The following is a 15,936-nucleotide window of genomic DNA, read 5'->3' as shown; positions in this document are numbered from 1 at the left end:
CCGTCCATGAAGACCACAAACAGGAGTGGAGACAAGGCACAACCTTGGCAGAGTCCAACACCCACATTGATCGGGCTTGACTTCTGTGTACAGAGACTGAATGGCCCGCAGTAGTGGCCCCGGCACCCCATACTCCCGAAGCACCTCCCACAGAACTTCTTGGGGAACGCGGTAATAGGCCTTCTCCAAGCCCACGAAACACATGTAGACTGGATTAGCGAACTCCCGTGTCCCCTCGATTATCTGCGAGAGGGTAAAAAGCTGGTCCGCGCTGTTCCTCCTCAGTCCGAGGTTCAACTATCGGCCGGAGCCTCCTTTCCAGGACCCCGGCAGATACCGGCATAGACTTTCCCAGGGAGGCTGAGAAGTGCGATACCCCGGTAGTTGGCACGCTCTCCAGTCCCCTTTCTTAAGGAGAGGGACCAGCACCCCACTTTCCCAGTCCGAAGACAGTGTCCCCGAGGTCCATGCGTGTCAGTGGGTGTTTTTATGGATGAATTTTAATGATTCAGAAAATGTTTATTTTCTTCACTGATAAATTACTGGAAAACAGTGTCTTTAAACTTGCATTTACTTTTAGAACGAATTTAAGTAAATAAAACGTATTTATATTCAGTATTCATATATACATACACTGGAAAACAGCCTCCGCTAAATGAATGAACTGGATTTACGAGAATATATTTGTATGTGTAATTTTGTTTCTGTCAGTGAAGACTAAGTTTTCTTTGACAGGTTGAGCTCCGTACGTGATAAACAATATTAGACAGTGAACCTTCTCTCCGCTTGAGAAACTGAAAGTGTAGAGAAACTAAAACTGAGTCTTGAGAGACTTTATCATGATCAAATCTGTGCGCACAGACCAAAGATTAATGACAATAATACAGTACTTTCAAACGCATATGTAAGGTAAAGCCCGTTCTCACACCTCGTGTGTCATTTTCTCTAAAATAAGTTCACAAGAACCGCCCCATTGCGGCGTCATCCAATGAAAACAAAGAGTTCGCGGTGGACCAATGAAACAAGAAGAGTACAAGCCGCCGTTGCGTGAAAACCAATGAAAATATGACTGACAGCGCGTTTCCGCGCTTCCTCGCAAGGCGGAAATCCCGTCCTGAGCGGCTATAGTGCCGTCAATGCGTTAACGAAGGCGTCGATTTACGGCAGTATTTAACAGTAAAGCGACGCGACAGTGTCGCACTCCGTGGTGGTACCCTATTGGCAATGGCGGACGCAACGGAAGGCGGCACCGTGAAGATGGCGGCTAACGAGAGAACAGCCGAGGAGCTCAAGGAGAAGGCGAATAAATACTTCAAAGGTAACACTGAATAGAAAGAGGGCTTGAACACGGGCTGTACGCGTCTCCGAAAGTTGGCGGCGGCGCGCCTGCTCTGCGGAGAGCGGGCAGACAGAGCAGCTAACTCGAGTCGCGGAGCCGGTAACGCCGGCGGAGAGCGTCGCGTGTGTGAGGGCTGGTTCGCGAGGCGAGCTAGCTAGCGAGCTCCGTCAGCGGGAAGAGAGTTACTGGACTCCTCCTCCTGTCCTCCGCCAGGAGCTACGCTCACGCTGCCTGCTAACGGACACCGGCCGGGAGTGGCTCTGCTCACAATGAGAGGCGTTCCGGCACCATGTGGGGCGCCCTCCACCATTGTTGCTCATTGTTGCGGTTAGCCCGCTAGCTTAGCTAACTCGTCAGCTGCCGGTCGCGTCCGCGCGCGCGCGAGCCGAGACGTTTCCAGACACTGCTGCTCCTTTGTGGCAGCGACTGGCGCGCGCGCGCGAGTGTGTGCGCGTGACCGCCGCATGGCATGCATGTGATGTGTGGGGTTAGCGGTCGCACAGCGGACCGGTTCCCTCGAGTCGAGTCCGAGGCAAGTCCAGGGTCACCCCGGTGCCTCAAGTGTTCAGGCATCCAGCCGGTGCAGTCAGTTTGTGAGGAGCAGAGCCGCTCCGTGCGGGGACAAGAAGAAGCGTGATACAACGAGCGTGTGTGTGGAGGGAAGAGGTCAAAGGTCACTTCAGTTTCTGCACGTGGCCTGCCCTGCGCCGCGGTGGAGCCGGACTGCCGGTCCCTGCTGTCCTGTCCTTTCTTTCCTGTTCTTGTCCCCTGTCCCCTACTGTATCCTACCGTTCTTTACCATCACCATGTCCTTTACTGCATCCTAGCGTTCTTTACCACATCCCTTACTGCGTCCTGCCATTCTTTACCACGTCCCTTACTGCATCCTACCGTTCTTTACCATCACCATGTCCCTTACTGCATCCTACCGTCCCTTACCGCGTCCCTTACTGTGCCCCCCCCACCATGCATGTACCAGGGCCTTTACTGGTGTAATGTCTTCAGTCTGTCCTGTTTGAAGACTCAGTACCTAAAAGAAGTGACCAGTAAACCTCTGGAATTTTGAGCTTTATTGACGCATAACTCTAAATATGTTTTGATGATGGAGAAACTTATTAAGCAATAGTTACACAGGGTTATGTTCCTGCTGGAGCTGCTCAGTTCATTTCATTTCATTCAGGATGTTGTGCGCACACACACGCAAAGTCATATTCCAGAATAGACAAAGCATCTGCGAGGGAAAGGTTTCCGAATGACGTGTGGACGAATGGATAAAAAGGAATTAATAGTGTAATACAGTTGGAGAGCAGAAGTGATAAAGTGGAGTATTAAGTGGTGAATGAATCAAAAGGCAAGAGGATTAGTAGGGCAGAAAATAGTGGTGAACGATGTACTTATTAATGTAATGCTTTTTAAATGGTTTGGATTGTAGAGAGCAGCAAGTGCAGTAGTAGTAGTAATAATATTATTATTATGGAGACAACTCTGAAAGTTTTGATTCAATGTGTACACTGTTACTTGCCGCTGTGTCCTCTACTTTAGACCCCCAAAAGGCATGCGCCAGTACCCGTTGTCCTCCAGTGAATCCGTGTCACACTGGTAGTGATATAATCGATCACTTTTATCCAGTTTGTAGGCAATTATGCATGAGCTGTCAGGTAGCTGTGAAAGGAAGTGCTTTGGCCCACATTTACCATAGTGAGCTGGTGGAGCAGTGTCAGACTGACACACCGCACAGATTGCTCACTAAACCTGGACTTGGAACGCTCAGAGCTGAAGAGATGTCATCATAGGTGTTAATGCGGTCTGTCTCACTCTTTCTGGCATCACAGCCTAATAATATGTATGAGTGCGTGTTTTCACAGTGGGGCAGCATAGTGGTTCCGGCTGCTACTTTCGAACACAAAAGGTTGCAGGTTCGAATTCCACCTCCAGTTGTGGTGCCCTCGAGCAAGGTGCTCACCCTAAGTTTCTCCAGTACAAATTAGACAGCTGTATAAATGGTAAGTAACTTACAATCAACATCACTTCAAAGAGCAGTGTCACATAAATGAATAAATGTACAGTATGTGTGGTATCGTTTGCTACTTGAATACAAATGTTTTTTCACAGATGAGTGTTTGCGTTCAGGCACAAGTATTGTTCACGTTGCTCCACAGGTGCAAGTAATTTAATACCATAACCATAGCAACCAGGAAATAAATCTGTTGCAAGAGGTAGTGGAACAGTGCAAAATGTACCATCTTGCAACAATTTAGAAGAAAGTACATTTAAAAATTTTTCATACCTGCACATGTGCTGTGAAAGGGAAATACTGGAACGAGTGTGAAGAATAGGACAGATTGGCTGTTAGGAAAGCACTGGGCACCCGTGTGCACTCTGAGCGTGCTACTCGAACCCATGCCTGTGGAAACTGGAGAGCACCGCTGACGTCACAGCACGCTAGTCAGCTTATTGTGACATCTGTGCTCGTTTCACACCAATCTGTCCCTCATCTATAGCTCCATCACTGAACAGAGAGCCCTACGAGTGCCATCCGGCCCTCGTTGCACAAGTGGCTTCTCTTAAGAAACACATCTTTTACCCCACTCACTTCTCACATCTTTCTTGTGCAGCCAGTCATTAAAAATCGTCATGAATCGTACATTTTGATAACAACTTACAAACGACGTTGTTGGACTCGCTTTTTGAAACGCAAGCTGTGCAGGTTGTGATAATTTTTCCCCTTTATGCACCCTGCTGTTTTACTGGGGTATTTTGGATGGAGGTACGTTGACGGGCATACCTTTATTTACAGTTATTCCTTCACCGGATCTTGAGCTACTTATGGTAAAAATGACTCTGGTGCTGTATCAGTTCAGGCCAACTAGCTTAATCAAGGGTACTACAGCAGCAGGAGGAGGGATTCCAAGGCGGGTCCTTCGTGGGGAAGGTGGTGGCATTAATCACTACGCCCCCTGCTGCCCAGTCATAATACTGCAGATAAACTGGTGTACTGAAACTGCTCCCACAAAAAGATGTTTCTATGACGGTTAAGTATGGAGGAATAATCTCCAAACAGTGTAATCTTGTGTCCTCAACATGATTTGTACACAGCAGAACTGGTTCGCTGGATGGATGCGCTGTTTGCGTCACATGCAGGATGACAAGGGGACACTTGACAAAACAGCCTATTCTGCTTTTACTGCATTTTCACCTGGATTGTTCCGGCCATCACGCATGTGCTGAGAGTTCGTTTATCCTTGGATCCAGAGAGTCCATGCCAGTAAAGAGCAGCGTCCCTTCCTATTTTGGGTCCAGAGTAACAGTTTAGATATGGCAGGTTCACGAGGTGGAGTATTTGGGCGTTAACTCTGCTATCCAGCAGGGCTTCTGTTACTCTCTGAGCAATTCTGCCTTCATCTCCATAAAAGTGGGGTCACGTAACAACGCAGTGCTGTTTAGTGTGTACCGTGTTTGCTTACCACACAGGTTTCATAGTGAGCAGGGCACTTACTAAACCCAACACGCTGTCCCACCACACTCGCTATGATACGGCAGTAATGTTACGAGGATGACGCTGGTGTGAGTTGAGTGCACGGAACATTGTTCCATACAACAATTTATTTTATTTCTAATTTCACGTGACCGATGAAGCTACAAACCTTTTAAATACAAACAGTATATTGAAAGTTTTTTTCCTGAATTGATGTCTTTATTGCTGTATTTTCCTGCTCCGATTACAGGAGGCCACCTTTCTTTAACTCTTTCTGCTCCAGTTTTCAGCACAGAATGGTTGTCTGACTTCTGTCCATCGTCGTCATGTCTCTTGCAGAGAAGGACTACGACAATGCCATCAAGTATTACTCAGAGGCTCTGGAGCTGAATCCAGACAATGCCATCTACTACAGCAACCGCAGCCTGGCGTACCTGCGCACGGAGTGCTACGGCTACGCTTTGGCCGACGCCACACGAGCCCTGGAGATCGACAAAAACTACGTGAAGGGCTACTACCGACGCGCCACCTCCAACATGGCCCTGGGCAAGTTCAAGGCTGCACTCAAAGACTATGAAACGGTGGGTGGAGGTTCTCGCTCAGAGGTCGGGGTGAAGCACACGCACACTGCAAACCTCTTCTGATGTGATTTTGCTAAAGCGAATGCAGAGTAAAATGCCTGTCTCTCGCTGCGTGTGTGCGCCTGCATCTGTCTGAAGGGAGCTGTTTGAATGGTGACATTTCCGGCGAGTGACAATAACTAGTTGTGCTCCACTTTCTATAAAAGAACCAGAACGCAGATAATCCTTTAATCCTGGGATGATGCCAATTAGATCCGCTCCGAGGGCGTGCGGCACAGCTTCCGCCGTACACATCGCAGTCAGCGGAGCGGCTTTCCTTACTGAATCTTTCTCGATGCAAAGAATATAAACACATTGGTAAAACACAGCCGTTAAAGAATGAGCCTTGATGTTACCACAGTAGGGGCTCAGGTTACCCACAGCGTTTGGCTTGACGGGGCCATAAATGTTGTGAAGGTCCTAGATGGGACAGACACTCTGCTGGGGAAGAAAAAACACAAGGTTTATTATTATTATTATTATTATTATTACTGCTTATTGATGGCTGCTGTATTTTTTTTTTCCTGGTTTCTGTACCCACACAAATTAGGGCCCGATTTGTGGCAGAAGTGCTGCGTGTAGGTGTGCACTTTCTCCTGTTCCTCGGAGAGGTTTTGTGCTGGACAGGGTAATGTTTCACTGAGAATGTCCGGTACTTTCCAGAAGTGTTGAGGCCGCTCATGCAGGAGGTCTGCAGCGCACTCAGTGCTGTCCTGAATCCATCTCCGGTTTTCTGTGTTCCCTGTGCATTCGAGGCAGGTGGTTAGGGTGCGGCCCAATGACAAAGATGCCAAGATGAAGTACCAGGAGTGTAACAAAATAGTAAAGCAGAAGGCCTTCGAGAGAGCGATCGCCAGCGACGAGCTCAAGAAATCGGTGGTGGACTCCTTGGACATCGAGAATATGAGTGAGTATTTTGCTGTTTCGTGATGCTTGGCAAAGTGCGTTTTCAGAGGTGTACGTGTAGCGCATGTGCTGTAGGATTTTGGAATCGCCAGTGTGCCTTTGCCACACAGTGATCGAAGATGACTACACGGGACCGAAGCTCGAAGATGGGAAGGTGACGCTGAAGTTCATGAAAGAGTTGATGGCTTGGTTTAAGGACCAGAAGAAACTGCACAGAAAGTGTGCTTATCAGGTAGAGTGAAAGGCACATCGACACGTTTGTAGGGACGACTTCTTTTCAGAGGGTCGACTGTTCGCTGCGTGTGCTGTAATTCTCAAAAATACTCATTTCTCTTTTCAGATTTTGGTTCAAGTCAAAGAGGTTTTGTCGAAACTCCCAAGTCTTGTAGAAATAACATTAAAAGAGGTAAGATGCTCTTGGCATTTTGAGTGCTTGTGCCTGGTGTGGAAGCTGAAATTGCTCATAGCAGCTTGTTGATTTACCTGGTTTACCTGCCTGCCGACAGGCAGAGAAGATCACTATATGCGGTGACACGCACGGCCAGTACTACGACCTCCTCAACATATTTGAGCTCAACGGCTTGCCGTCCCCAACCAACCCCTACGTATCCTTTGCCGAAAACGCGTTTCCTCCGCACTGCTCTGCCCCCGGACGATGGAAACGGGCACTTTGAGGTAATTGGCAGTGATTAACTGATGAGTTTTTGCAGCGTCGCACTTCATGAGTTGCCTTTGTGGAGATGCTTCTTGACTGACGACGGCAGCTTTTCAACGGCGACTTTGTGGATCGCGGCTCCTTTTCCGTGGAAGTCATTTTCACGCTCTTCGGGTTCAAGCTGCTCTACCCAGACTCCTTCCATCTGCTGAGGGGTGAGTGCCGGCCGTCCCCGCCGTCTCCCAGAGCAGGAAGTAGGTTTCCCCTGCGATGGCCGAGTCGGACGATTGCCATACGTTGTGCTCCCTGCAGGGAACCACGAGACGGACAACATGAACCAAATGTACGGCTTTGAAGGCGAGGTGAAGGCGAAATACACGGCCCAGATGTTCCAGCTCTTCAGTGAGGTCTTCCAGTGGCTGCCCTTGGCGCAGTGCATCAACAGCAAAGTGCTGGTGAGGGAAGCAAGGGCCCCGCACATCTTTCATACCCTGCTCGTCGAGGCTGACGTTTGCTGATGGTTTGCCGCTCTCGTGTACCCTCAGGTAATGCACGGAGGTCTTTTCAGCGAGGACGGAGTGACGCTCGATGACATCCGCAAAATTGACAGGAACCGACAGCCTCCTGACTCAGGTACGTGCAGCTGCCTGAGAGATGAAGCCCGTTTTCAGGTCCTCACCGATACTCTTTCGACAGGGGTGGTGGCTATTGTCATTGTCGTTATTGCTTAACCTGTCATAGCCACCTGTTGTGTTGTACTCAACGTTCATATGATGGGCTGTCATTTTAACATCAAACCCTTGAAGACAATGTTAGTCAGAGCAAAGTTACGCTATTAACTGGAGCACAGTGAGGCAGACGTGTTGCTTGGAGGCCTTCAAACGATACGACACAGGTGTACGAATATCACTCACAGGCTTCCTATCTTTATATCTTAAATCTCTGGGGGCCAAACTAACAAACTGTCCCTGTCCAGGGCGTACAGTGTCTCATGCTCCATGATCCCTAGATGGACTCCGCACCTCCGTAACCCTGCACTGGACAATCGGTCCTTGATAACAATGAATGAAAATGTAATATTAGACAAGCTAGAAATAATGCCTTTTTCATGCATGGCCTCTGTTTTGATTTTTTTTTAAAAATTTTTCTTATTTTTGAGTGGAATTTTTTTGTGGAGGAACTGATTATTTATCCCCCCAAGACACATTAATAAATCAACCTGCTCACACACTTGGGAGTTTTGCCTAACAGGGTTACGAAATTGATCAGGCTATGTGAGGAATGACTGTATGTGTAGCACTTTGACAAGTGGCTCTAGTTACTGCACCCTTTGCTCTGGTGAGAGAAACTGTTTCAGTAGGACAGGAACTCTTGTGGCAAGATGAGTACAAAAGGTTGTAATTGTCTTCACTTTTTTTTTTTGTTTTTTCTTTTTACTGCTGAGCAGTGTACTATCATCAGTTTTAAGTAGTTGTATCAAATATATTGAGAATTATTACAGTACCATTATTTTAATGAGTGGGAGGGAGAGCAGCTTTGCTGTGTTATGGGTCCTGCTCTCTGTGGTGTCGACTAAATAATGCAGTGTGAATAATGGTTCATCTCCTGCATGCAGGTCACCAGTAAATCCCAGCCTTGTAACTAATTTAGTGGCTCATTATGTTCCCTTTTAGGCCCAATGTGTGATCTTCTGTGGTCAGACCCTCAGCCCCAAGTAAGTTCGAACACAAGATTTTTGTGAGCAAGAAGTACTGATGTTACCTTCGGATTAAAATGTATTTTCCTATTTGACAAGTGTTGGCTTGTATTCCGCAAACTGGTCTTATCCTGTCCCCTGCCCCGCCTATCTAAATGAACCTGGCTCTCCCTGGATCTTTCCAGAATGGACGGTCGATCAGCAAGAGGGGCGTGAGCTGTCAGTTTGGCCCGGACGTGACGGAGCGCTTCCTTAGCGAGAACAAGCTACAGTACATAGTGCGCAGCCACGAGGTGAAGAGCGAGGGCTATGAGGTCACCCACTCGGGGAAGTGCATCACCGTCTTCTCAGCACCCAACTACTGGTACGTCACACGCCGGAACTCCAGAGCTTCCTGTATTCTCCATGTTTACATCCATAAAATCCTCTACTGTACCGCCTCTGTTGTCCCCAGTGATCAGATGGGTAACAAAGGAGCCTACATCCACCTCAGGGGATCTGACCTCAAACCAGAGTTCCACCAGTTTTCTGCTGTGGTCAGTACTGTTCTCCCTGTACATTTACTCATGTTGGTCCATCTGTGTCTTGCTCTGATGTCTCCATCCCTTTTATTCCAGTCTGTTCCCCTTTCTCTTGACACATCACACAGTAATTGCCAGCCTTAAATTCGGCGCAGAATGTGTGTGCGTGCGTGTGTGCGTGCGTGTGTGCGTGCGTGTGTGCGTGCGCAAGATCAGTTGGACATGTGGATCGTCCACAAAAACTAAACGAAATACATCATTGCACCTAAAGGTCAATGGATGGGTTATAATTCTAAGTAGTTTGGCATTGACTTAATCCTTATTTAGCTGATTATGTTAATGATGACAGTTTAGTTCAATCTTTGCTGCAGTGCTTGTTTCAGTATTCTACTTTTTATTTCACTTGCAGAAGTGTTCACGCTGTTGCATTGTATTGGTATATTAGTGTTTCTTTTGGGTACTTTCGTGGTGTTACCTGTTTGCTTAATTCCACACTTTTACCGTGTGTGCGAAACGCAGTCGTATGTGTTCCAGTAATACGGGTTGGAGCGAAACACTGTCTCACTCATCTTTTTCCTCTGCAGCCTCATCCGAACGTGAAGCCCATGGCGTACGCCAACACCCTGCTGCAGCTGGGAATGATGTAGATGCTTGTGTGAGCGTGTGAGAGTGTCTGTCTGCAGCTGTGGTGTCTTTAGATGTCCACCTTCGCCCCTTGTTGTACACGGGCGGCTCTGATCGCAGCTAACCCTGCTTGTTCCACTGCCCCCGTGTCCTGTCCCGCACAAACACACTCGCTCACAGCCGACGGGTTCTTCTTCACTGCTCCCTTTGGAAAATTACCTGCTTTGGTGTTAACGGTTTAAATTAACAAGGGGGGTCAGCATGGAGTGTTTACATGGGGCAGTGAAGAGCTCATCTTTTGTGTTTGCGTGTGTGTGTGCGCGTGCAGTCGAAGATGAACCCGTCAGCTTTTCCCCTTGCGGCGCAGGAGAAATAACTTGTCTGAACGCAGCAAGGGACACACTCGCCCGGTCACACATCAAGTGGGTGTGTGTTTGAGTTTGGGGGGGGGGGGTGGTTTCCTCATTTGGAAATAACACACAATTTTCGCAGATTGCATTTTCATACCTCCATACGGTACACTCTCTGATACCCACGAGGTGTTTCGAAGAGCTCAGACAACACGATGTCCCTCGCCCCCACTCAGCCGCTGTTGGCAACAGGGAGATGCGGAACGCTCAAGTCACTTTGCTGAAACGCACAGACAATATCATCAGCCTCAGTGTGTGTGTGCGTGCGTGACACTGCCCGCTCACAGGTGATTACAAGACATATCACAGACATGTAGATCCATCTTCCTGTTTCTGAAGCGTGCAGCAGCAGCACCATCCCAGGCTTTTTAGAAGATGTCATACAAACTGTATGTGTGTGTATATATACTGTATATCATTAAGATTCCAGTGTACATGTTTGAAGGTGCAAGACAAACAGCCAAGAGAAGTAAATAAAATGGTCTCCAGTGATTTTAAGCGACGACTGACGTGTTTGAATGAGTCACTGTGTCTCCTCAGTGTTGTGAAATGCACCTCGAACTCCCTTCTTCTTCCCTTGTAAAACTCACATCTACATCGCCGGGTTGTGTTGAAACACTGGGGCGAAGCAGCCGACCCGCTTGTACCTCTTGACGCGTACCGTGGTAACGCTGGCCGGGTGCTGCCGTCATACCTCCACGAATTGCGTGCAGCGCAAACCTGGCAGGGCTCATCTCCCTTTTGTCCCCAAAGCTGCAGTAGGACACAGTTGATAGTGTTGGGGAAAGAAAGGACACGCTCTCTCGGGCCTGCTGTGGTCGTGTGAGGGCGGGGGTAGGGAGCGCGCTGGCCGAGTGAAAGGGACCCCCAGCAACACGCGTGTTCCTCGATCCTGAACAACGGTCTACATCCAGCGAGGAGAGGGAGCAGGAAAGAAAGCTGTACGCACGTTGGCAGAACCACGCGGACACGATCGCTCCGACATTTAGGACGGACCAAGAGGGAGAACGAAGGAAATGGAGAGTAAATGAACGACGGACATGACAGGTGCCACAAAGAAATGAAAGTTACTAGCGGCTCACCTGCTACAGCTGTTTCTATCTGCCTTGGGGGGTGAAGGTGACGGGTTTGAACGGTGCTTACCTGGAATTGGTCCGGTGAAAGTCGGGGGTTACGAAGTGCATTTTGAATATTATTAAATGTATGAAGTTGATGTGTGTGAACCACTCCATGTGTCGCTGCTCCGGCTGAATATTTCAGTTCGACGTGGGCACGTTGCGCTTGTGCTCAGAAAGAGCGAACACCTGCACAGGTATGAAGGGCTTTCTGTAATAGTGGTGGAGCCACTTTTCAGGGGCACAAAGAAGGAAAGAGGCCTGGAAACTGTTGAGTCAATAGCAGGAAATATTCTTGCTGCTAAGTTCCTCGAAAAAATCAGCTTTTGTATTTTTATTCCATTTGGCCATTTGCGCTCTTTACACATCGAAGGCCGCCCCATATCTTCGTAATGAACGCGTACTAACAACAACAACATTATTATTAACGGGCTTGTAGGAACAGAGGAAGGTTCCAGACGCTCCACTCGTTCTTCCCGTCCGCTCGCTGTCACGTGCAGCTCAATTCCCACGCAGCGATGGCGCGGAGCTGCTCCTTCTGGGGGAACCGCCTGTGCCTGCGGTCGAGCTGCTGAATGTTACATTTATTTACTTACTACTTTTAACACCACTAGCAGCATCCCCGCATTTTTATCGATGCGTTTCTCAGCTGTTTTTTGAAGTGATTATTTCTGTACCCGCATTCTAACCAGCGAATAACCGAGGTGCCTTTCTGTTTTCACGCTCTTTTAACTGCAGGTGTAAATGATTAGAATAATGATGAAATTGCAGGTAAATTTAAAACTGGCCATGACAAAGAGAGCAACTTTTGTCACTTGTCACCGATTAGATGCTGACAAACGCGACAAGTTTTCAATTTGCCATGGGACACGCAGTCGGTATTTAAGATGAAGCACTTTTTGATACTTTCTCCCCTCGAGACCCTCCATCCCTCTGCAGCTCTCCCTGCACTGTTCCGTTCTTCTCTTACGTGTCTCGTGTGTATCGGGGGACACGGCACACCGGTAGGAGGTTGTGCCGATGAGTTATTTCTTTTTCGGTCATTTTAAAGAATACAATTTTGCTTCATGTTCATATGAAATAAAAATCATCCCATGTCCATGTGGTACCCTGTCGTACAACGCATTTCAATATAGAGTAACACTGAGGCTCTGCACAATATGAGCTGTTCAAATATAATAAAGCCTCACAAATTTAAAGTTAATTTTAGCTGTATTTCTTGTTTTGAATCATAGTATTAAGGTGTTTTGAGGGTTGGATTGAGGCATATTGGGTGGACTTAACAATACTGAGTTACGAACTCACTTTAGGTACCGTTCATAAAGTGAGGTGCAAGTAGGATCCCAACATGTGAGTGCACACATCAGAATGATGTACATAATGTGAATAAAGTGTATTAAACTGATGATTAATTTCATGTGTCCAGTCTGCTGGGGTTGGGCTTCCTATTGAGAAATATGGAAATTGGGTGAAGGAAACGATAGTTATGATGGAGAAAAGCAGCAAAAGGGCCAAATTTGAGAGGAGCAGCGCCTTGACACAGCGCATACAGACAAAAATCACACGTGTAACTAGTTCGCCATGTAAACGTTGCGTATGAGTCCTCACTGTGACTTCTTACCAACACATATGTAGTTCCATAATGGCAGCAGTACACTTGTATTCGCCCAGGGTACGTGTCCCCCCCCCCCCCCTCACTTTTTCTCATGGTTCACCTGTATAGGGCTGAGAGTATAAGCGAGAAACATGTGAAATGTGGCAGTACTGTTCTGGAGGAATACCCTCCCCATGTGCAAAGTCCTTGTTTCGCTCCAGGTTCAAGTATGTTCTCCAAACCCATGGTAGCGCTCAAGACCCCTAAAGGATTTGTTGTTCGCCCTCGTATTCATGAGCTCTCGCCACGTTGCAGGTGGTCCTACAGAAGGTCCTTGGCATCACTGCTTCTAAGAGCAGTGGCTTGGCGTGTGACCCCAGCTCCGGAGCGGTGGCCTGTCCCGCAGGGTACCGCTCTCTACTCGTTCGAGCGCAACTTTCATTTGGTCGCACCTTGGCCAGTCCTTCGGCGGTCCAGCAGCACTGATACGCCGCAGTGCGCTCACTCGAACCAGGTAACGTGCATTCCTCAGCACCGTGCGACATGCAACACGAACGCACGTCGTGCGCAACGCCTCTGCTCCAGGTGTCTTGTGCTGATCCTGAATCCCGAAGGAAACACCCAGAGTCGCATTTTCGGCTCCGCCAGGTGATGTCGTCCTTTTTCTTGCATTGTTGCGGAGCGCTGTCCGCTCCCGTTGACTGTAGATAGAGCTTCCAGAAAGTTCTGTCCTCCCCTTGCGTTTGTAGCGTTGGTTGAAAGGGGCGTGTTCGTTGTCAAGGTCACGGAATCCATCCATCTCCTTGCTGCTGGTCCTCCTCTTCTTTCCCCTGAGTTTCCCAAAAGAGGAAGCTCGTCACTCTGTGTCCGAACCGAACGCGTCAGTTTCATCATTTGCGCTTCCTAGGCATCATTAGGGTCATGTAGACAAAGGTCCGTCAACCGGGGGCCCGCAAGCACCAGCTTCGACAGCAGATGGGATCCTCAAAATGCTCGAACTGCGAGAGAACATCTTTTTTTAGTGTTAATAATTGATAATTTTGGAGCAGTGTAATCGGTGTTTTGCAGCAGAGGGTGCAAACGGTGTAAAGCAGTGTTTCCAACATATACACATCAGGAGGTGTGTCATCAATGCCAGGTCAGACCATCACTGAGCCCTCTTGGAGTGTTCCAGGGGCCACCTACTATTATTATTATTATTATTATTATTATTATTTAGCCGATGCCCTTTTCCAGGATGACTTACATGTTTATATTTGCTTTGCCTTATAGTTCATGACTTGTCAGACTGTTGAAATTGTTCTGAAAGCAGATGCTTCATGGTTTCTTTTTGTTATTCTGATCCTTTCAACACATAAACAGTTTCACTCCTGACAGGTTCACTTACTTTAAATGTGTTATATCAGCAATAATTGTCAGTTATATCAGCTCAGTTTTCCTTCATGTTACTTCCCAGAAAACCTTTCAGTGCCTTGGCGTTTTCCCAGGATGGAAAGTACTCGGTCAGTGGTGAGGTGAGTCTTGTTCAGCTTTCCTTCCTCCCAACACATGCAATTTTTTTCTTTTTTTTTTTTTTTCTTTTCTAATTGAAGGTAACAGCAGTTCTGAGGTTCCAGGATGTGCTTTTGATGCTCTGTGTTTTGCAAAATGGCATGATAATAGTGTACATCAGGTCTAAATTCTGCCAGGGTGTGGGGATGGCTTTCAGTGTCCTCCTATGTGTAAGGAAATGTAAAAACAAAAGGGGGGAAAAGGGAGAAACGTGCAGCTTGATGAGCTGAGTGTAGGGTTGAGATTTTTTTTCTTCTTTTTATTCCCTGTTTTTCCCTCCCAGGCAGGTGTTTGTTCATCAGAAATACCCGATGTACTTGTTCTGACCTTTGACCCTCTGGCAAGATACGTGACGTGCGTACAGTGACCGCAGTGTGTTTCAGTGCCCGTGACATGAGGATCGTGGTAAAAGTATCCTCAGCCCACTGTCACAGCGCCTCCGTCTGGAGTGTTCAGGTCCTCCTTTGTTTCTGAGCCCTTGTGCGTTTTCTCCTAGAAATACTCCAGTGGAGTCAATGTGCAGTTAAACGACAGTAACGCTGACATCCTGCTGTCCTGTGCTTTTCAAAGTGTTTAAATCAGTCACGACAATATGAGTATTTTACTTGCAATGTGGTGGAAGGAGCGACTTCCTGTGACGAGTGTTTCCTGCTTTCCTGCTCCGAACGCGGCTCTGTCCTCCAGAACTACCTCCATGGGGGATCCTTCCTCTCCTGCTCCGATGACAACACCGTCCGGCTGTGGTGTGGGGACCCCGAGAACTATTACTATGGCGAGCCATGTAGCAGGGTTCGGGTTACGGGTTACAGGTTCCTGGTTCCGGGTTCAGTTTTCTGCTCTTGATAGCAATGTTTTCACAAGGTGAAGATGAAGAGCGCTCGCATAGCCCCGCTCTAGGACCCAGCGAAGACTGCGGACACGGGGAGAGATGCCGAGGATTCGGGGGACGAGGATGGACAAGCAGAGGGTTCGGATGTGAAAGCGGGAATCCGGGCGGTGAACACCTGGCGGCAGGAGACAGCAGCGGCCACCTGCGGTGAGCGTCTACAGCAGGGACTGAGGAAGTCCCGGGGAGTAATCTTGATTGTCCAATGGTAAGCGTCAGAATATTCTGGAATACACACAGTAAGGACTGGGAATCGGTCCGTTTGTAACTTGATTTGTTCATAACTCAAGTTATGAACAATGTCGTGAACTTGACATGAAGCACCGACTGCCTCTGATGCACGGACGTTTAAATGTGCCTTTTAAAGTCTTTTTCTTACCAGATTCACAGATTTTATCGTTTGTAAGTGCAACTTGCAGTAAATGAGCGTGCGAGTGTTGACGCGTACCCGAGGTCATCGGCACGGACGCTGTGAAATGGAGGATGGCGAGCGTTTCGGTCCTGCTTCTAGCATCTTCTGTCTGCTGTTCTTGTATGAGCTGCT

General features: G+C 48.0%; 1 protein-coding gene across 1 annotated transcript; it reads left to right on the top strand.

Annotated features, from left to right (window-relative positions):
• Nucleotides 1-1,182: 1,182 nt before the first annotated feature.
• Nucleotides 1,183-10,748, top strand: ppp5c (protein phosphatase 5, catalytic subunit). Its single transcript, XM_018736231.2, has 13 exons — nucleotides 1,183-1,318; nucleotides 5,154-5,395; nucleotides 6,194-6,341; nucleotides 6,451-6,572; nucleotides 6,681-6,746; nucleotides 6,847-6,945; nucleotides 7,105-7,210; nucleotides 7,308-7,450; nucleotides 7,541-7,628; nucleotides 8,669-8,709; nucleotides 8,877-9,055; nucleotides 9,146-9,227; nucleotides 9,797-10,748. Exons 1-13 carry the CDS (start codon nucleotides 1,225-1,227, stop codon nucleotides 9,857-9,859), a joined length of 1,473 nt encoding a protein of 490 aa, XP_018591747.2. The 5' UTR covers nucleotides 1,183-1,224; the 3' UTR covers nucleotides 9,860-10,748.
• The last annotated feature ends 5,188 nt before the right edge of the window (nucleotides 10,749-15,936 follow it).

Source organism: Scleropages formosus, chromosome 3, assembly GCF_900964775.1.
Source record: "Scleropages formosus chromosome 3, fSclFor1.1, whole genome shotgun sequence".
In the NCBI taxonomy this organism is placed as follows: domain Eukaryota; kingdom Metazoa; phylum Chordata; class Actinopteri; order Osteoglossiformes; family Osteoglossidae; genus Scleropages; species Scleropages formosus.
This window is presented reverse-complemented; position numbering and strand designations above follow the sequence as displayed.

Excerpts from the sequence above, each read along its gene's own strand:
- ppp5c (XM_018736231.2), top strand. The coding sequence starts at position 1,225 with ATGGCGGACGCAACGGAAGGCGGCACCGTGAAGATGGCGGCTAACGAG. Across the intron at positions 6,946-7,104 it reads CGTCCCCAACCAACCCCTAC|CTTTTCAACGGCGACTTTGT; the intron begins GTATCCTTTGCC and ends TGACGACGGCAG. Across the intron at positions 9,056-9,145 it reads TTCTCAGCACCCAACTACTG|TGATCAGATGGGTAACAAAG; the intron begins GTACGTCACACG and ends TGTTGTCCCCAG.